The following is a 22,202-nucleotide window of genomic DNA, read 5'->3' on the forward strand; positions in this document are numbered from 1 at the left end:
ATAAACACTGTAGAATTTATAGGTTGGACTTCATGGACCAGAATCTTTTTGCCAACATTATCTACGATAAAAATATGATTGGGCCAAAGAAGTATCCCTTACAATATAAACTAGTACAATATTATATGCAAAATTAAAATATTTTCCTGAAATTAGAACCATCTATATGCAAATTCCTCATGATGTTCGACACTTTGTAGAATTCACATCTAAGAATAATTACATGACAACAGAATTGCAAAACACCAAATCTATATTTACAAGCCACAAAGCAATTCACATGGCAGAAACATAACTTAAAACTGAAAAAAAAAAAATATATAAATAGAAAGACCTGGAACAATGGCATAAAATAAATACAGACAATATGAATAACAGAAGTGGGGAAAACAAGGGGTATCCCAATAATACTGAGTCATAGCACTGAAATATCGGGTCAGGAATGGCAGAATTGTATTAAAACCTACTTTCCCAGATAGATTTCCCTGCACAGATTAATGGCCTTTGTCTCAAAGATGCACATTAATGGTTACCGAAACACAACACATGGTGCTGAGAAACTTATGATGTTACTCCAGTAACCTCCAAAACTGTATTCACATTTCAGTGTTGCCAAATCCTGTATTGCATTCTAATCTAGTTTTTGTTTATTTCACAATTTACAGCAAGATAGGTATAAAAGTTATAGAGTTCTGCAGCTATGGGCGTGATAAGAATACAAAGAGGGGGACAAAAACCTTAAACACAATATTAATGTACAAATAACTGACCACTACATGGAGAGTACACCTGCAAAACTACATTTATGAGGCAACATACAATGAACCTCACTTTAGCAGCTCAAGCATAGAGGAAAAATGTGGAATGGAAATCCTTTGAATGCAAGGCCTCCTTTATTTTCGCTACCCTTGATAAAGCTCCCGATGTGGGAGCTGTGAGGTAGAGGTAACTAGCAACAGGTCTCAAATAACTACCGTGCTGGCCAGTGTCAGGGGAAAAAGCTTGAAGCAGTCCAACCATGCCACTCATCGATGTAGCCAAGTTTATCAGTTTGATGAAAAGTCATGTAAACTGGGTTGCCCTACATGCATGGTAAAGATGGGCAAGGTCATGGCTTCAAAGTACAGTTTACATCAAAATTTCTCGGCACAGAGCATAGTCATGTACTCCAATACATTCAAGCCTTAATATAATGGGAACATCCAGGAACAGCAATTATTCGCAGCTTGTGCATAGTATACCCAAGGCTTCTACAATATATGGGAAAAAATTTCCAGTCCCACATCCAGTGCAGACAGGTTTCTCTTGTTTAAAAAAAAAAAAAAAAAATGACTTACAGCAGGTGCAGTTCAACATTTATTCCCCTCAATTTAAGTTTCAGATCAGTTAAAATAAAATCAAAAAGAACAAAACAAAAAACACAAAATAAATAAAAAGTGACCATGTGAAAGAGATGAGAATTAAATGGAAAAAGATCTGGAACGGCATCAGGTTAAGGCAAGAAAGTGCAACCAGAATGGGGCGATGATGCCCTCAGAGGTAAATCGCACAACACAGGCCTCTGTAACCAAAACATCCAGCTATCATCTTCACCATTTAATGTGGCAAAAAACAAAAGTACAGAGGTGAAAAAAAAAAACATCTCTAGTATATTCCCAGCCATTCACACAAAACACAGCCCAACGTAAAAACTGAAAATGCTGTGGGCTTCTCAAGTAAATCTCCATCTTCCACAGTATTTGGTCATGTAAGATAAAGAAGTAAACTCCAAAAATAGAATTCTCTTTACAATGAACATTCCCAGAGAAAAGACTACAGTATTTTTGCCATCTGGTACAAGAAAAAAAAAAAAAAAAAAAATCAAAAAAGTAAAAAAATACAAGTTCTAGTGTCGCTTGAATGTACATTCACAGTTTCCACAGAGTTTAGGGACACTTTTGGGGTAATTTGTAGCAGCTTGATAGCGCTCTGTGGAATGCTTCATCATCCTTCAGGCCTGCAGAAAAGCAGAATTAACATTAGACATTATAATGCACACATTAAGCAAAGTCTTCTAGAATAATTTTAGTTCTGACCCTAAAAATATGAGTTACATTCATGTTGAGAATATTCATAAACTTTGGGGGGGGGGGGGGGGGGTCATTTATCTCATTTATTTTTGTTTGTCTTGTATTTGCTTGGATTTTTCAAATCTTTTTGCAGCATTTGTTTCAAAATCTGATAAATGTCATATTCGGCATTTAGCACATCTGGAAGATAAGTGTGTCTTACTGACAATAAACAAATATCTGCCGGACTTTAGTGCACATTTCAAAAAGTCCCAAAAATGTCAATGCCCCTCCCCCCTCCCATTGCACTTCAGTGAAAGATTGAAGAGTGCACACATAATGAATATTAATGGCTAGTATTCAAACTCAGAACAGATGAAGTACCAGCATAAGCCCAATGGGAAGTGAAGGGTTGGTCACTTACCCCTTCAAACTTGTACATTAAGGCCTTTTCTCATTTGGTCCAAAACCTCGCTTGGATATCCGCTGATATAGAGAATTCTGTTTAACTGCAGAAAAGGACAATAAGATTGTGAATTCCAACAGGCCAAACTTATTAGCATTAGTAGAGCTCTTAAAGTCATAAGCTGCTATATCATTGTCTAGCAAACAGGGTTTCCAATTCTGAACATTGTATATGTCAGGTGGAATAAATACACCTCCATCAGGTCAATACCTGTATTATAAAGAATATAGATACCATAACCTATAGACTCATGTCCTACAAAACATAACCCATATCTACCTACATCTAGGATCAACTAGGCAAATGTAATTCAATACAACCCAAACATTGTTTGAGAAAACATCTTTATTTAAACACACGTGGGGGTGATCACAAAATTCCAATCATTTATTTATCAAAATAATCACAGCGATTTTGTTACACATACGCCATAATATCAAAGGTAAATATACCATATTGGATCAAATTACCCCAGGGATAAACATTAAAAGGGAACCTGTCACCAGGAGACCAATTTTTAGCACTCCCCCAGTCCCCACAGAGCATAGTACATACACTGCCAAAGTATTTTTGCATTAAAAATTGGTTTTACAGAAAAAACATGTTATATTGTACCTTTCATTAGCATCTTCTGTGTGACTAGGCAGTTGCCAATTGGGAGGGGCTGGAAAGGAGCAGTTTCCCCCCCCCCCTTGGGAAATTGCTTCTCCATGTGACCTTTTCAAATATATGAAAACACCCATCACTTGGCTTAGCTACGCCCCCTGCTCCTCTACAGCCAATCCCGAGTGTGGGGAGTTATTCATATATTTGAAAAGGTCACATGTTTCCCAAGGGTAGGGTGGGGTGGGGGAACTGCTCCGTTCCAGCCACTCCCAATAGGCAACTGCCTAATCACACTGCAGATGCGAATGAAAGGCACAATATAACATAACTTTTTTTTCTGTAAAACCTATTTTTTATACAAAAACACTTTGGCAGTGTATGTACTATGCTCTGTGGGGACTGGGGGAGAGCTAAAAATGGGTCTCCTGGTGACAGGTTCCCTTTAAGTTAATAAGCCAATATCTAGGCCATAACAGTTGTAATACAAGCTTATCATATAGGGACCTAGCCCTACAAGTGGAAATCGTACAAAAACTAAGGATAATCACAAACCAGGTTTGTAAACCGGGACCACAGTACACCACCCCAACACCCTAACACCCATTTTAGTTACTCTGAGGGACACCTGTCGACTCGAGTCATAGTGATCTCATTTTAAAATAAACTGTTGATGTAAAGGGACATGGAAGCCATCAGTCTACAGTCTAGAATAGAAGAGATTTGTGTTGCTATTGATGAGCTTTCATCGATCTAATGTATTCTTATGTCAGCTTTATAAGGAATCCCACAGAGAAAACCCTGCTGTAAGTATGAGCCCTAAGGAAAGTTACCTTCCATGGATGTAGCAGACCCCTGACTGAGGGATGGGTTGCCAACAGCAAATGGTGCCCCAGCTAATGGCTGCTCATAAGACTTCAACAGGTTCCAACGAGGATCAACATCATATGGATATGGGACACTGACTAAAGATGGACCCGCCTTGATAGAAGACTTCTCCATATTCTGCACATTGATCTGACTAGGTTGAAGTCTCTTTACTACCTCATTGTTGGCATAGTTGCTGCTAGAAGCAGAAACAGATATACCAAGTTTGGCTCGGTTTGTGAAAGATTCCCTAAGTTCTAAGTTAGTGGGCCTGGAAATGGCGTGTTCTGCAAACAATGAGGGCGACATACGATAGGGGTGCTCAGGGCCATTCAAGGTTCCACTGCTGGTCTGGGGATTGGGGGACGAGGTCCAAGGAGCATGTTTTTGTTCAGGATGTTGCATCCTTTCCAACAAGTGGCTGATTCCTTGTAGGTCAGGCTGTAGGTATTTGTAGCTGCCAGCTTGCTGGACATTTTGCAGTTTATTCTCTTGCTCCGTGTTCTTGCAATCAATTTCAGATTTAGTGACTTTGTTTGATTGGGTAGCTGCCCGTTTAGGCTTCTCATGGATGGCAGTCTTTGTATTGGCTTGTTTTTCCCTAGCACCATCCAGTTGTATCGGAGACACATCCACTCCCTGTAAAGCTGGAGGACAGCCAGTGCGCCTCATTTTAATGACAAGTCCTGGGTTTTTACTCCGGCTTCCATTTTTATGGAGAAGGTCATAGTTCTGCTTGTGAACTAGTTTCTGGTGTATGATTAGCACCTCTGGGTATAGGGTTTTGTAAGAACAGTATGGGCAGGTACGCACTGCTAATAAGGCACTGTTATACATAGTAGCAGATATATCTTCAGGTGATTTCATACACAAGTCCATAGGAAGAGGTTCTAAATCCTCTACTGTCTGCGGTGTGAAGGCACAACTTTTTTCTGAGGCCTCTTCATTAGAACAAATTTCAGGGTCAAGGGTTTCATCACAAGCTAAAGAAATCTCCTCCAAAACAATGGGTGACCTTGGTGCATCTTCCTCGACAACAGGCTCTTTCTTCACTGTGGCCATTTCCTCACCTTTAAAGAGTTGCTTTGTATTCACCAACTTGTTCCTCAGGGCTGACAATCTCTTTGGGGGTTTGGAGCGCAGTGTGTCCTCTTTGGAATCAGCGATTGGTTTCTGGGACACCTTGTTTTCCTGTTTATTGGCAGGAGGAAGATCTGGAGACTTCTTAAGCAGTTGTAAACTCTTACTGATGCTTCTCACACGAGCATTGGATTCCCCAGGCTTAAACTTGTGGTGTCTCTCCAAGTGGTACCTCAGGGAGGTTTTTTGTGCAGCAGCATAATCACAAAATTCACATTTGTATGGCTTTTCACCTGAAAAAGAATAAAAGACATAAGAAATCTGCAGCTACTCCAAAATAAAAATATTGTAAAGTTACTGTTCATTGCATGTGGTAATCCTGAGTCATTATAGAGCAGAACATTCTGCAAAAATATTAATCATCATATGGGAGAATAAGAATTTTTTTTTGTACGAGAAGTTTTGACATCAAACTGGGACAGCGTAAAACCTTAAAGCAAACTGTAGGCAGCTTCTACTCCAAGGGATTTCTACGTAAATTATTTACCTGTATGGGTCCTGAGATGGATATTGAGGTAATAGTTTGAGCGAAAGCTCTTTCCACAGAAACTGCATTCCCTGGAAGCTGGAAGGCCTTTGGTTTTAGAGACAGCTTGTCCATCATCAATTTTCTCTACAAAATAGAAAAACAACATTAGGAAATCATCACAAATTTGTTGCAAAAATGTTACATCTTCCTACAATGCTGGTGTAGAAGAAAACTAAAAACTATCACCATTGCCCTAGTTTTTTTTTTGTTAGTTTTTTTTTTTTTTTGGGGGGGGGGGGGGATTATTGTGAACATTATCTAATATACTTTATTAAGAAATTTGCCTTAATTTGTAAAGCTTTGCCAGCTGTTTAACCCAACCCAGGGAGACTATGGAGGCTGTATGAGCTCACATCTAGACACACTGTGCAAACTGGATGAAGTAGCTTGATTATTTTCTTACAAACTAAGCAGAATTTGTGAATAGAAAAATTTTCACCAAATCCCCCCCACAGTTTTTTTTTGTTTTTTTTTAAATCTCAAAGGATGGTCTGCCATCAAAATCAAGAATGATAAACCAGGTACACATACTCCTTGATACATACACTTAGACTATGGTAATCTTCTTATATTAGTAATCCATTTACCCCTTCCTTCTAAAAACAACTTAACATTATGGTAACGAGCTTGAAGGGCTCTGGGTACATTACAAGTGCACCTCAGTGAGGCAGATTCACAGGCTGTTATAATGATTTGAACAGGTCTCACCCAACCACCTGCAATCTCTCCTAGACCTTTTCTACTCATTTTAACATCCTGTGAAGCTACAAAACTGAAGGGCTCTGGTAAGACCCCCCATTGAGCCATTCAGGCTAAATAGAATAATTATACAAGTTGAACTTAGACTTTAAAAAGCCATGGATAATAATAATAATAATAATAATAATACTACAAGAAGGTTAAGAAGAAGTGCATGAGTAAGTGCCGCTGGTTTATCATGATTGATTTAATGGTAGATTTCCTTTAAGGGACATATGCTTCACTCTCTATGCATAATACAGTGGCCAGTGTTCCTAGAACTTAGTCTACAGATGAACTATTTTTCAGTATTGATGTTGCAGCATTTTGGTCCCAAAATGGCTAGACATGTGAAGAATGTGCATCAGCAGCCTCCATTGAATCACTGACATGGCAAGGGAGCCAGTGCATGGTGGACACTTTGTGCATTGTGATTAAAGGGGTTGTCAACTTAAAGCAAATATTTGATGTTTTGTGTAAGGAAAAGCTATACAATTTTCCAATATGCTTTCTGGATTAGTTCCTCAGTTTTCTAGATCTCTGCTTGCTGTCATGCTATAGAAAGCTTCTTTATTTACTTCCAGTGGATAGAAATCTGTCCATGTGATGTGATGGAGGTGCATGAGCTGTTAGTATAATACTCCTAATACTCTCTGTGATAATAACGGTTTGTGTACCTGCGTGTCCATCACATCGACTTGATTTCTATCCCCTGGAAGCAAACAAAGAAGCTTTCTAAAGCTGCACAGCAAGCAGAGATCTAGAAAAACGTGAGGAATTGAATAACTTTCCCTTACCATATCAAATATTTGCCGAAAGTGGACAACCCCTTTAAATTACAACTGCTGAGGGCCAGGTCAGGCCACCGTATCTATAGGTACCGACAGATGCAAAACTTCCAATAATAAAAGTGACATTGTGTACCATCTTCCAAGAAAGCGACCAAGTCTAAAGTACATGACAAATACATCAAAATAACTACAGAGTTTAGAGATTCAAATCTGATACACTAAGTTTAAAGCAAACCCAAAGCAGGATTCACACAAGCCACTACTGTGGTACTTTTGTTTGGGGAGGGAATAGAAAAGAAAAGTATCACTTTCTTTTGGGAAAATAGCTTTTCTGGATGCCTTGCAGCTCTGCCTCAAAATTACCACAGAACCTCCGTGTGAAACCTGTTTTGCCGTGTTACTTGATCAACATATAATGTTTATCCTGATGTGCCACTAGAGGGCGGTCTGTGCAACCAAATGTTTGTACAGAGAAAAGGTGACAAAGTAAAATGTGGATGGCACATTGTTAAATATTTAAATAGTCTTTATAATAAAGAATAATCCTTATGTGTTCTACAAACCATTTTCTATGTGCTCTACTTAATAAGGGCAGAATGGAAGCAATAGATCCCACATCTAACACTAGTTTCTTACCACTCAGATTATCTCCTCCCACATCTTCTGATTCAGACTCATCCTCCATCTTGATGCTCTCCTGATCTTGTACACTGGCTGGAGTATCTGGAGAGCTGGTAGACAGCAGTCCTTCAACGCTACTCATGGTGGAGGACTCAGAATCACTCCTGTCCTTCCTGTGGACACGAGAATGCAGCACCATTTGTTGATAGGTTTTAAACAACTTCCCACAGTCCGTGCAGAAAGGACTCTTGTCCTGCTCACTCTGGATCTTCTTTTCCTCCTCTGTATTCTGGTTTTTAGACTTTGGCAGTTCCTGTGACACAGCATCCCCCCCACCGTCATCACCTTTGGTAGAGTCTGTCTCACAATGAACAGACTGACTCATCTTTCCTGTATTCCAAATATCAATGATGTCATCCTTGTCGGAATCAGTTTCTGGGTTGACTTCAAAGGAGGGCTCCTTCACACGACCAAAACCTAGAGCCACTTTGCCTTTTGTAGCTAGCTGCCAAGCCTGGTAGGTGTTGAATGGATCCAGTTCTCCAATCCATTTGCGTGAGGTTTCAGGCGTTTTTGGTTGTGGCTTTGAAGGCTTCAGATTTAAAAAGCTCATGAACTCTTCCTTGGAGACATTTTCTGGTTCTTCCCTGGCAACAGAATCCTTACAAGTTCCCGGTTTTAATCCTTTAATGTGCATCTTACTGTGTTCCAACAAGGACTCCTTGTCAGGAAAGTAAAAGCCACACACCATGCAGAGCTTATAGGGTGAGGTGACGGTTTTGGCCACCTGTTCTTGGACAATCTCATTTATGGTGACAGGGGTCTCCGTAATCACCTGTTTATTTTTCCCTCCCGTTCGGGTGGAATGGGTTCGCTTATGGTTCTTCAGAAACCAAGGCTCTTTGAATCTTCTACCACAAATATTGCAAGAGTATGTGAAAGAATCCTTGTGCTTCTTCATGTGAGTTTCCAAGTCAGTTGAGTCAATAAAGGTTTGACCACACACCTCACAGTCAGACCCTTCGTTGTCATCCTTATCATCATCATTTGCAGATGTACTCTTTCTGCGCTTATCTTGAGGGCCAAGATATTCTGCCTCAACACAAAGAACAGTGGGTTCACATAAAGTTGGTCTATGACGATTCAGAACATGTTTTCCAAGTTCTTCATGATGTTTATAGGTCTCAGTGCAAAACATACAGTCAAAAGTCACATCCCCCTCAGCTTGGATTAGAAATCCCTCCTGTATTGTCTTCTGGGTGATTGCATTTCGGCGCTTCATAGCTCGGGATGAGCGAGAGCTTTCCATTTTGGTGAAGACAGAGCTACCAATATTATCAGGACCATCAACAAATTCAGTGAGAGACTGAACTGGCATGTTTCTAGCCAGGTTTAGGGCACAGACTGCCAATTTTGCCCTTTACGGTCACAGTAGATATATTAGCAACACATGCTTTTAGGGGGCTATTTAGGCACCAATCAGAAATGGAAGGTCTTTAGTCCACAGATGGATATTGAAGGGTCAGGTATCTGTAGTCAATGCCAACATATTCCACTCATGCAAGGTAAAAAGTCAATGATGAAGTAATCCATAACATGCAGACCTAAAAGATAAAAGAAAGAGTTAGTGTCACAAGAAAACAGCAAACTGTTCCTTCAAGAAGCCACAATAAAAAAAAAAAGTCACAGAAACACACATTTAGCAATGACTATAGTTCCACATACATATTTATAAATTACGACATATACAATATCTCAATTTATATCATAACTGTGCAAACTTGTTTGCAGAACTATAGTCATTTATGTAAAAAAAATATATATTTATGTGTATATCACACTATAATACACATGACTGTAGTTCTACAAACACACACACAGTTATCGATGAGACTATAATGAAACATGGTTTCCATATTGTAGAGCGATACATTCCTCTATTCTTGCCCCCACAACTATGCAAATATCAATATAAAAGATAGCAACTTCCAAACAAGTAAAGGAGGGAGCACTAAAAGTATCCAACAGGAAAACAATGCCCTTTTGTCCTTAGACAGTATAGAGTTTTCTATGAAATAAGTCATGTTTGGGGCCACTCAGCTTCCAATTAACATATGTTTGGAGGACATTCCACACCCTTCACAGGTTATTGACTAACAAAATAAGCAGAACTCTGGTTTCATACATGAAAAAGATAAGGTATATTTTCCTTACACTATAACCTAATAGGAATTAATAATTACTGCATTTGCTAGCACTTTGTGTCATTACAGTGTAGTTCTAGTTGTGAGGCCCAGGCTTGGAGAGAACTACAGACACAGGTCAGAGGAAAATGGCTTCCTCAGACCAGACAAGCTCACACCAAGCCAGTCCTCTCTATTGTTGTGGCAACTCCACCAAAGTTTTCTTCCTGCTCAGGGGATAATTGATCAAATGGAAATGAAGAGTTAAGTGTTTGCTGCTTGTTCTTCAATGTGTGAAGGAGTTTCCCTTTGTGTGACAAGAAGGAAGAAACAATACCAGCAGAAGAGGAAGAAACAGCAGCAACTCCTACAAGACACCTAGTGATAGAGGGCTCCAGTACTAGCAGGGTGGGATTGCTGGGGCCAGTAGTGGCCTCGGGGCTGGCAGACATGCTGCACAGCAGTGTAACCCAGTCCCTTCTACATCCCAATCACTCAGAATGGCACAATGGAGTTTTCAGTGGCAGTAGTGGAGTCAGGGGGAGGGAGAGATACAGATCAGTCTCCATACAATATCTACACTTATCAGTCGCTATTCTCCAAACTCTCTGCCTACTAGAGCCCCATCCCAACTTCCAGCGGGGCCAGAGCCGGAATAACGAACCTGCCCAAATCAGGCACTAATTACAGACGCCACTGCGCGGAGGCTGCTGCTCAGGGCTTCCTGTTGATCCCTTTCTTCCAGAGGACACTAGAAGAAGCTTGGACTCCCCAATGCCAGCACCTCCTCCATTGTGACGGAGAGGACGCCGCCAACATCAAGAGAAACTTTAGCAGTAATGCGATTCCCTCCCCCGCATATACAGTACATGGAGTAGATAGCTGGCCATTACCTGCAGGGCGCTGCTGGATGCACTGCCCTCTACCTGCCGCCTTCTCCTGTTCTTCTTCTCATATTTGGGAGGCTGTGCAGTGTCTTGTACTTCCTGGCTGTGGGGCGCTCTATCTCCTCCTGTCTTTATAGCTGTGTCCGTGCTCGAGCCCCCGCCCCCTCTCTCATCCTCTTTCTATTCTGTACCTCGGCCCTGCCTCTTATTCATGGCCAGGTGTGTACACTGCCCAAGCTCTACTGGACGGACAGTGCAATGTGATAACACGTGTAGGGGATGGGGGTTATTCAACTAGGAGCAGAAAACCGAAGTAAGTCTGATGAACAAATGGTTTCTTCACACAGTTATACAGAGTGGATCATTATAAATATATATATATAAGAAGTCCATGAGGAAAATATCACACATACTTTAGAGAAAACAGAGCAGTTTACTGTATTATTCTATCCAGTAAAATGCCAGGACCCAAAAGAAAACCGGACAAATGCATTAAAACTGGGAGAGATTTTCACACATGAAACTGGTGTTCATGTTTTAGATACTTTATTTTTCCTCAAGAAACTGTCTTATAATGTGACTCCATGTGTAAATGATGATTGAATGATGATTGCATACAGTAATTTTAAAAAAAACAATCAGCAGGGCAGGAGATATAAAAAACTGCATAAAAAACAAAGGGTTTCATAAAAGTGTTGTAAAATTCCATCTCAAAGTAATTTAAGTAATATAGGGTAAAGATTTATAATGGAACGTCTAAAGGAACAGCAAATGTAACATCCAGCATCAGCCACACATAAATGTGCTGTGTTTTTATACTTATCTTACTATTATTACTGTCATAGACAGGACTAAAGGGTCATTTCTATGGGGCAGTGTTTAGATGAATAAATATGTACGGATATTCTCTTCCAATCATTGTCCAGCGTAAATATGCCAGTTATCAGTGGGGCTAACTGAATTTTATATAGAGATAAAATGGCTGCTACTTCAACCCCTCCTGATAAGTAAAAAGTAATGTAAAAGAGCACAAACCAACTTTATTACTCTAATTATGAGTCTATAACCATAGAATCTCATAATAAATGCAGCTGAATCCAGACACACTTTAAAATGGCTGCCTGTTTTAAGAAGATTTAGCAGTTCACCCCTCCCCCAACACAAAATCTCTCCAAATGGCTTATAAGTCTTGCACTCTGCTTTGCCATACTGTATAGGGAATCAGTGAGGATCCCCCTTATCTCCTGTGGAATACACTGGTATTACCATTTTAGGATGGTAATACCTGTGTCATATATAACATTTGGGCCCATAAATTTTAATAATTTTATTTTAATTTGTACCTGAATAGACAATAAGTGACAGTAGTGTCTTCAGCCTCACTTTGCGTCTCCATTTTCCCTCCCATATAGATTGTGAGATCTCACAGGCAGGGACCTCCTTCCGTTTGTCTCCTGATCACTCTAGTTTTATATTTGTACTTGCTTTTGTTCTTGTCTTAATGTAATCTATATGAATCTCATATCGCTTGTACAGCGCCATGGAATTAATGGTGCTCTATTAATATATAATAATAGTGGTGTCTGACAGCCACAAGTTCCTCTCTTCATATTACAATAATCATGTGCATTTGGGAGTACAAGTATTTTCTATAAATCTATATGTGTTATTTACCATGTTTATTAAAAAGCAGACCTTAATATGACATATATAGGTTATAGTATGTATTATATACCACATAGCCAAAATTATTGGGACAGCTAAACAATACACCTACAGGAGCTTTGAGGAAGGTTCCAAATCAATAGGCAGTAATCTGTCTTCAGTTTACCACTTTTGGATAGATTTTCTACATGAAAGAATTGTGTCTGTATTGCTTTATACCCATTCATCCCGGAAAAAAACATTTGTGAGGTCAGACGGTGATGTAGGATGAAAGTTATTGCTCAACAATGGCTTATTGGTTTGTGCCCCAGGTCCCCCATGATCTGTAATGGTGCTATTTAAATAAAGATGTATTATCATTATTATAAGGCTTTCCCCAAAAGGTCTACCCCAGAGCCTAAGACAAGCCCTGCCCTACTTTATTCTGGAGTAGAATTGCAGTGTTTAGAAAGAGCACTTATACGTTAGCTACTGTATGTGCCATCACCTTTTGTGTTGAGAAAACCTCTTTAATCTTCAGATTGTAGATAATTTGGTAACTCACAATATTAAGCAACATTCCCAATGATTGTAATGAAGGAATCGAGAACCTCTAGGAAGGATCTACATTGAATTATAAAAGGTTATAACCTTAGTAAGATTACTTCTTCCTCAGTCAGCAACAGCCTATTGGGTTTATGTATGTAACCTATATAATGGCTGTTGCTCTGGTAAAGCCCTGATCAGGTCAAGTAACCCATTTTTGGAGGGAAAATTTCCCGCCTAAATTTGTTTTCTGCCTACTTTGTCAATCAGGCAACGACAGCTAACGATTGGATCATAGTTTTGACCTATACGGTGGCTGTTGCTGGGGGGAGAAGTAACACTTTGCTCATAGATGAAGGTCATTGGGTAATAGTGTCAGAATGTGATACGACCCCTTTTATGTAATTTTGTTATTCGTTGCTACTTTTTGAGAACAAGGGGTTTGTTGCTTGTGTAAATTAAGAAGGATTTTATTTATGTTCAGAAAGTAGTTGACCTTATGGCTGGACTATTTTATTTATAAGTGATAATACTTTTTATGATATTTTGACATACTTTGTCCTCTATTTTAAGCATTACAGTCTGAAAACAATGATTGTAGTGTTTAATATTGCACCCCAAGAAGACAATAGATGTGTAGTATCACTTAGAAATGGTATTAACATGTTCATGCTCAAATCAAACCAATTTCCAGGTATTATTTGTAGTCCACCGTCCACCAGGGATCATTGTCCTGTGCATGGTGCCAGATTCACACTAGCTGTTTAGGATTAAAAAACTTTCTTGAATCAATTATCTACAAGCGTCCCCACTGTGTTTTTCATTCATTGTTTTCTACACTGATAACAGAAAAACTGATAATGATCGAGCCCAGTGTATTGTCTCTTAATAATGATCAGTTCTTTATTTTATGTATATAACATGTTCTTAGCTGAACATTCACATATCACTCCAAGGCTATAACTTCAGCATAAAGGTCATACTAACAGTGTGTTTTTTTCTGCATGTAAGTTTCTTAGGGTAGCGTTCATTCTTTATAAACAACAAATATATTAGGCAGTGCTATATGGATCATAGGGTACATTTATAGACAAAGACATTAGAGAGAAATAACATGGAACCATAGTGATGAGGGCCCTGCTTGCCCTTCCAATGAAGAGAAAGGGTTGACAGAGGAGATAAAGGTGCCGCCATTTTCTGTCTGAAAGCACTTCATCCATATTGACATGCATGAAAACTATTTTTAGTCAAACTTATTAAGCAAATTTGCGGTTTGTGAATATATTATTACTAAAACTGTGCAGTAAAGGCTACAAGGCAGTGCACATTGCTGTGTGAAGTCTTCCTTAAAGCAAAGGGATTCTATAAGTGGCATGACCCCCTATCTTGTTTCCTTTCATATGTATATACCTGAGAACCTAACAAACTCCTGCCATTCCTTTTTTTCTGCTGGTTTCCAGAGCTAGGTCACACATAAAAAAATCACAACAGCTCAACCTTCCTCCTTGTACGGTAAATTAAAATTCCTTCTGTGCATGGACTAACTTGATTGGTTCTGTATTCAACATCATAACACAGATTAGGATATATCTAGCACTTAGTAGGTCTAAATATTTGATGGTATTGGTTACACATGAGGTAGATAGATAGAGTCCCCATAGAACAAAATGGGAGTTAAGTAAATAGCATAAACAATGAGATACACTATTTCCATGATTCCTATTCACTTCTATGCCAGTTACAAAAACATCATATCTTAGTTCTTTAAAGTTTATATAAAATAGCGACCATCGCTGAGTGGCATTGCGGATTTGATTTAGAGATAACTAAGTGTTATCATATTGGCATATCATCATTAAGCCTGTTGCGAGATGTAATATGCTGTCTACTCCTCTCCTACTGGAGTGAAATTACAGCATATTTTATACAGCAACTAGTATACTAGATGCTTACTACTGACACATTCCCACCCGCTCGTACTAACACTATTTGTGTTTAATTATTTATGTGTAATTGGCTTGTTAAATGACTCCTATTCTGTGTGGACAGAGAGCTTGAAAAATTTTAGCAGGCAAAGTGGCAACTGATTTCTGTATAAAACTGCTCTTTTGACTCCCAATTTCTAAATCAACCAATCAAAACCACAGCAAAGATTGCGCACTATTATCCATGCCAGAAATTTCTGACCGTCAACACTTAGGAACCCCCTTAAAATGTGAAAGGGACTCCCTTTTAATATCACTATGTGTCCCAGTTAATAAGATGGAAAATGCAATAAACTAGTGTCCTGTCAAAATATAACATGTGCATATGTTGTGTAAGGGATTATTCTCAATTCCTCTTATCTGGGATCATGTACAATTCTGAAATGTCCTCTGGAAACACATTTGTTTAAGGTACTAATTTCCTGAGAGTTCCTTCTAGCTTCAGTTTAATGGGGAGGAAGAGAAACTATACATCTTGCTGGTTGAGGTAAAATACACAGTGGGAATAGCAGAACAATATGTTAGTACATGTCATTGACAGAGAAGATTGTAATATGTTGCTGACTGCTTTTATCTCCACCCTCTATTTTTTCCTATCCCTCAATCCACTGTTTCCCAGCTGTTTTGGCTAAACTATGAGTATTTGTTGGACCAGATAGATAGATAGATAGATAGATAGATAGATAGATAGATAGATAGATAGGATATGTGAAAGATCAGAGTAGACAAGTCCTGGAGATATAGAATAGACACAGGCAGGATTCCTCCTCACTCAGCTGGCTTCTAAGCACAGCAGAAGTAATTTGAGCTTCCTGGGTCAGTCAGCAGCATTAGGTGTAGTAGAAAACCCATATATAACCTTGTGGTTTGGGGCTCAATGCTTCAATGTGCACCTTAGAAGATCCCTTCTATTATTGCTGAGTTTCCACGACTTCTGTAAATATCCTTCAGTGCACTTCCTCTTCCCCAAGGACGTTCCTTGTGCTGCTTCTACAAAACTGAACTCTGAAAACATGTTGCTCAGTTTTCCCTTTATTCTTCCTATAGTAATTAGACAGTAGATATGATTTGGCAAGTTAATAACTCTTACCAGATATTTCCTAAGAACCTTTCACACAGGCCAATGATAGGTTAAATGAATATATGCCCTTAATCGTATAGGCATCTTTTTATATGGCACTGGAAATTATTGTTTTCTGTAGAGCATCTCACAATTGGGTGTAAATTGCAAACAAAAGTCTGTGTGGCTATTGCTCTCAAAACAGAAACTAAAAATGTATGATACTGATATTGTAAATGAACCTGAGAATCTCTGTTTTTGCATAGTTGAGCCTGTCCTTATCAGCATCATTGAGAATTCCATCAACTTTTGAATGGCATGTTTTAGCAGTATGATCACCCTTTTCATTTTTCCTAAGAGTGAAGCTTGACTTGGGAAAGAGGATTGATAACCCAATGGTAGCCATGTTGGCTTTTAGGCAGCTGGGCCAATACTAAAAATTCTAAGAAAAGTAATAGCTGCTCAAGACCTTTTCTTTTATACTTTTAGGGGAAATGTTCTTTATTAAACAATTGTTTTACACGGGGATACCTTTCTGACACTCCACATTTCCAGAGATAGTCTGGTAGATATTTAACTGCTTGACAATAAGTAGCTAGATTATGTATATTCAGGAAGATGCTTGTGTAACAGAAGTGTGATCTGAAAACTGCAGACTGTTTCCTGCAAACCAACAGGCAGTTGTGGTTACACACGATTGAAATTAATGGGAATTATTGTCCTTCTTGTATTTAGGACTGCAGGAGGAAAGGGAATTCTGAAAATATTTTATTGATGCAGGTATTAGCCCTGCAAATTGAATATTGAAAATGCCCCATAATCCACATGTAATCTTTGGTAGGACAACATTATGATTGGTTTTAGACAAATGTACAGTTTATCTGATGTGGATTTGTGTAAAAGAGGTCTGGCAAGGATTCAACTTTTTTCTGCTATAAACAGAGCCAACATATAGGTGGTGTCAATTTAGACAGTCAAACTGTGTCTAGGTGTGATTATCAAAGTGTCTGATTCACAGACTGGTACACCATTAGACTGTCTGGTCTAAATTAACATCAGTTAGCTTTGTACCTAACAAAACACAATGAGGGAGATGTATGAATGTGTTGGTCCAGATAGTTGCTGTGGCAGATTAATCACTGTGTCTGATGCTGGATGAATAATCTGGTGCAGTATAAAACCGGTGAGTTGTACTTTGCACCTCCTATTAGTTGGTCTAGGTTGCTGAACCACAATATTGAATTTTATGGCGCATGGACTGAATTCTCTGGTACACAGCTACCTTGTTATTATTCCCTCAAAATATGAAGCCTCCCAAAAATAAGACCTAGTGCGATTATTTCAAGCTTAGAAATATAAGGCCTCCCCTGAAAATCTGAAAATAAGACCTAGTAGCAGTTATTGCCACAGCTCCCCCCCCCCCCTTTCCATACAGCAGTATTGGTAGATTGTTTAGATACTGCATGAGACTGTGACATGGGTGATAAACTCAAAGGAAAATATTATTGCTTGTTGTGTTGAAAATACGCTATGAGTAGGCTACCTGGACAAGAAGTCCTCATTGTAGGAAAGTGCTATTGCTAAACGTGAGAGATTGGGGCCGATTATTCTAGAAGAAATGGAATCACAAGAAATGTTGCATGAAATTCAGGGTTTGGGGAGTAATAAGAAGGTTCCAGGAGATGATGAAACAGCGGTCTTAAAATACAGGGATCGGCAAATATACAATATATTGCTGTAAATGGAAGAAGAGTCACAAAAAATGAATGATGGCATTCAGAGTGTGCCTGGTTATGCTGAGGTTTGTGAGGTAATGACTGCAGTAAATAAATGTTGATTTTTTTTGCTCAACAATAATTTATTGTACATCAAGGCATCCCCTGAAAATAAGACCTAGCGCTTCTTTAGGAGCAAAATTTTATATAGAAGACACTGTCTTATCTTTGGGGAAACAGGGTATTTTCTGTCCGGGCCCATCCCTTTGTTCCCCTGTACACTATAGTGGGCAAAGCAGATTGGGAAAAATAAAAATGCTGTTTTTTCCCAACAAATGTGAATAGCACCGAAGATTATTATTACTGTATTACTGAAGCATGGATAAAGTATGGATAATAAATACCCTAGTCTCAAACAAACCTGTTATTGGAATTTTGTGGAAAATCAGACAACATGAGGAGATCATAGAAACCCTGCATAGAAGTGTCTCTTAGTGCTAATCACTTTGTGTATGTAACTAATGTCAATTAAAATCACAGAAACAGACCTTCCTCACCCTGACCCAGGGATTATGTTTTGATTTTTGTGTATATTTCAGGCTTGTGAATTATACTAGGAGAAGCTGTGACATTAAAATATTGCAGATGAATTCCACACCCTTTTCTGGTAAGTCATGTATAGTACACAAAGCATTTTATTTTACTGATTTATAAATTGGGAAATGCCTTGCAAGCAAAAAAAAAAAAAAGACATGTAAAAGTTGTACATTGTACTCTATTGTATAGGAAGTGGGAGGGGATGTTCTCAATAAGATATGAGATATGGTTTGACAAAGTATAAAAAAAGAAAATGTTTAGCCAGAGAGAGATTTGAATAGGATTGCTAAAAAAAAACACACACACACACACACACAGAATAAACACACTGCAAAAACAATCTCACTTAGATTTAATGGACAAACTTTCTGTTGAAAAAAATATGGTAATAAATTAACTCTTTCTTTAAGGCTCTGGAAGTCATATATTTTTGTGCTGATCTAGACCCCTTCGTTTTGTGAAGATGTTCTCAAATTTGCCTTTGGAAAAGCATGAATACCGATTAAAAACATTTAAATTGCCGCTGCCATAAAGGTATCAGCATATGAAGCACTTCTGTTGTCCTTATTCAAATCAATAAGTTCTTCATTCTCCTCATGCAATGTCTTTTTCTTTTTCTGCAGAAGTTTCACAGAACGTTTGTCCAGTGTGTGCAGAACGAAAACACACAATCCACACAGAAAACAAAAGCCAGTCCAGGGTGCAGGGTGGAGTGTGAACACTTGTGTGCCTCCTGTACTTTCCCTTTTATATGTAAATATTCATTAGCATAGCAAGAACAGATAGTGAGAAGAATGAGACCAGCAAGGTATCTCCTGCCCCCACCTAATAACACAACTTATACATCCACACTCCTCTTCTTATTCGCATAAGGAATGTGATACAGCACAGTCTAGAAAGGAAAAACACTATCATCCTGTCTTACAATGTTTCATAATGAGTGTAATATCCTGTCCTAGCACAGGAAGCCTTCCATGCAGAAGACACTAGAAGTCTTGTAATCAAGAGTGGCAATGACAGAGTTAACTTAATCAGACCAAACTGTAGTGTATACCAGTTAATACATCTTTATGTACTTACCTTATGCCATACGTCTGGATGCCAAACTCCTCTTGCTTTTGTTTGCTCGTTTCATATGCTTTCCATATCCTGCTTTTGTTTCTTTTTGTTGAATAAAAACGTGTGTAGTTTATGATTAACAAAAGGCCTTTATAATAATAATTATAAAAATAATGATATGCACTGTTAATCTTTAAGTCTTTACTATGAGAAGTTTTGTGTGCCTTAATAATCTATCAGTATTTAGTTTAGGTTTTATATTTTTACAGAATACACTCAATTTTGAGATCTGATGAAAATCACAACTTTAACATTTGTTTCATAGGACAGAGTTTATTTTAAACCTTAGAGGAGTCATACATTGTTACCAAAATATGAAAAAAAAATCTAAGTACTTTATTAAATATATTTAAAATAGTCACAGGTGACTACACAATGAAAAAAAGACATGCACACATGTCTACCACACACCAGATTGTAAAGATAGTCATTCACTTTATGTAACTGCAGGCACTACAAGTAATAGGAGCAAACCATGTAATAATGAAGACTAAGTTACAGCAAGTAGTGTTACAGCAATTAAAATGCAAACATGGGATGTCAAGGGAGCTTACTGTTCATTCTGTGGTTCCATATTCAAAGAAGAATATTTAATATGGGACTATATTTAATAAAGTTTTTTGAAAATTTTATTTTGGTGACAATGCAAGACTCATTTATTTATTTGTAGCCACATGAAGTAGAGTTTTCGTCTTTACTTTGTAGGTGCATGCTTTTCACAGGTGTATATACCCAGCTATATATGCTTAGTGCATTTTAGTTTTTTCTATGGTTTTGTCATTCTCTAATTTTATAACAAATTGCACACAGCACCTTAAGACAACAGTGTGTAAATAGATGCAAACACTTTGTAATACATTCAATGCTGATGTGCACTGTCCATTAAAAAAAAATCCCATAGCTGTTTTCTCATTATTAAATGGGTCACCCCATAACATTGGTCTATTGACGGAAACACGTGTGGGGGCTTGTGCTGGGCAAATTGGTTTCGTAATGGCATACTACTCTCTGTAGGTATTTTTCTGTGTTGTACTTTACAATATAACCTTTAGCTCTTGCACTTTGTTGACAGACTAGTACATATATTGAGTTGCCACTGGCCATTATGTATGTATTGTTGTTTGCTGTGTATATATAAACAAATTTTACTTGCTTCCCAGCACCACTGTGCTTTGTACTCATCCTCTATACCACTTTTTAAGCTATTATGAATTTGTATGATAACTATTAATAAAAGTCTATCTTTTTACTTCATAAAGTGGTATCTTGTCTCTTGTTGTTTTCTTATTTGGTAATCATGTGTTTAGCTGAGAAGCCATTATGAGATTTATTATCAGCATTTGGTTCAAGTATTGGTTGGTATACATGGTCTGCTAAGGTGTACTTTGCTCACTATGGTTACATAGACCAGCAGGTAAAATAGCAGGATGTTATGTATAGTTTGTATAGTCTACAAATTTATTCTACTCTATAGTCACAACATGTAACCATGGTTTGCTACTGTGTACTTTGCTTACTATATATACTAGCCATCCAATACAAATATTGTGGTGATTACAATTATACGATCATGTTATCTCTTTGTATTTAACTTCTCTGTATATATATTTTCTAGCAGTGTCTGAAAAGGTCTTAAACTGACTTACTGACTTTTTTGTTTGCTATAAAACTCACAAATAAAACACATCTTCTATACATATCAGTGTGACTGGATTTACAATTTAGACCCCCTGATGATGTCACATGATGACACTGATCAGCACCAATATGGCAACACCCATGAGCGAGTGCTGTTTAGGTTCCGCGATTTGTGCCAACAACTCCAGTATCCAAAAATCCCTGTGTAACATTACTCCTCTGTGTTACTTACTTTACAGAGTTTAGTATCATTTGATTATATATTGAAATATTAAAAAGAAGGAGACCCAATGCGGACCCCTTTGACTTCCCAATAGTAACTTTAGTTCATTAGGCGTCATTCAATTGATTGGCCCTTTTCTCCCTCCACCATGACACAATATTTCTTTCAGTATCATAAACAATGGTTCAGTGAAGGTAAATTAGATTGCAATGTGTAGTATTTGGGATCTCCTACTATCAGCTTCAATAAACTTCAAATGCCCAAACCACACACATAAATAGCCTTATTTTAGTTACTTCAATATAAAATAGTTTTTAATAGCATGGTCATTATGCTATATTGTCATATAGCGCAGTTCACATAGCACTATAGCTGCCATGTTCTGGTATTGAACCTTATCTTAAAGGAAACCCACCACTTCTGACGGTGGTTATAAGCAGCAAATGCCGTGCACCAGCTCAGGGTGAGCTGGTGCTGGGGCTTATTTTCGTTATGTTTTTAAACCGATGTAAAGCGCTTAAATGCTGTATTAATCTTTATATACAAGTACCTTCACCGCACCGTGGTCCGTGCTCGGCGCAGCATGCGCGTGACCACTTCCTATTCAGGTGCGCAAAGTGGTTGCCCGCACGGTGCGCCGAGTGCGGACCACGGTGCGGTGAAGGTACTTGTATATAAAGATTAATAAAGCATTTAAACGCTTTACATCGGTTTAAAAACATAACGGAAATAAGTGCCGGCACCAGCTCACCCTGAGCTGGTGCACGGCATTTGCTACCTATAACCACCATTGGAAGTGTTG

At 38.4% G+C, this 22,202-nt stretch overlaps 1 protein-coding gene and 1 long non-coding RNA gene across 3 annotated transcripts; one reads left to right on the forward strand and one right to left on the reverse strand.

The window, feature by feature from the left end:
• Positions 1-250: 250 nt before the first annotated feature.
• ZNF217 (zinc finger protein 217) lies at positions 251-11,016 on the reverse strand. Of its 2 annotated transcripts, none has more exons than XM_072110650.1 (6): positions 10,880-11,016; positions 7,819-9,407; positions 5,612-5,737; positions 3,951-5,357; positions 2,473-2,557; positions 251-1,996 (listed from the first exon to the last, which is right to left on the reverse strand). In XM_072110650.1, exons 2-5 carry the CDS (start codon positions 9,179-9,181, stop codon positions 2,490-2,492), a joined length of 2,964 nt encoding a protein of 987 aa, XP_071966751.1. In that variant the 5' UTR covers positions 9,182-9,407; positions 10,880-11,016; the 3' UTR covers positions 251-1,996; positions 2,473-2,489. The 2 variants fall into 2 exon arrangements, with proteins under 2 accessions (XP_071966751.1, XP_071966752.1); XM_072110651.1 differs by lacking the exon at positions 10,880-11,016 and adding an exon at positions 10,651-10,740.
• LOC140064110 (uncharacterized) lies at positions 10,363-20,735 on the forward strand. Its single transcript, XR_011847706.1, has 4 exons — positions 10,363-11,186; positions 18,423-18,490; positions 18,831-18,954; positions 19,044-20,735. It is a non-coding gene; the product is annotated as an uncharacterized lncRNA (long non-coding RNA).
• Positions 20,736-22,202: the final 1,467 nt, after the last annotated feature.

This window comes from Engystomops pustulosus, chromosome 6 (genome assembly GCF_040894005.1).
Source record: "Engystomops pustulosus chromosome 6, aEngPut4.maternal, whole genome shotgun sequence".
Classification (NCBI taxonomy): Eukaryota; Metazoa; Chordata; class Amphibia; order Anura; family Leptodactylidae; genus Engystomops; species Engystomops pustulosus.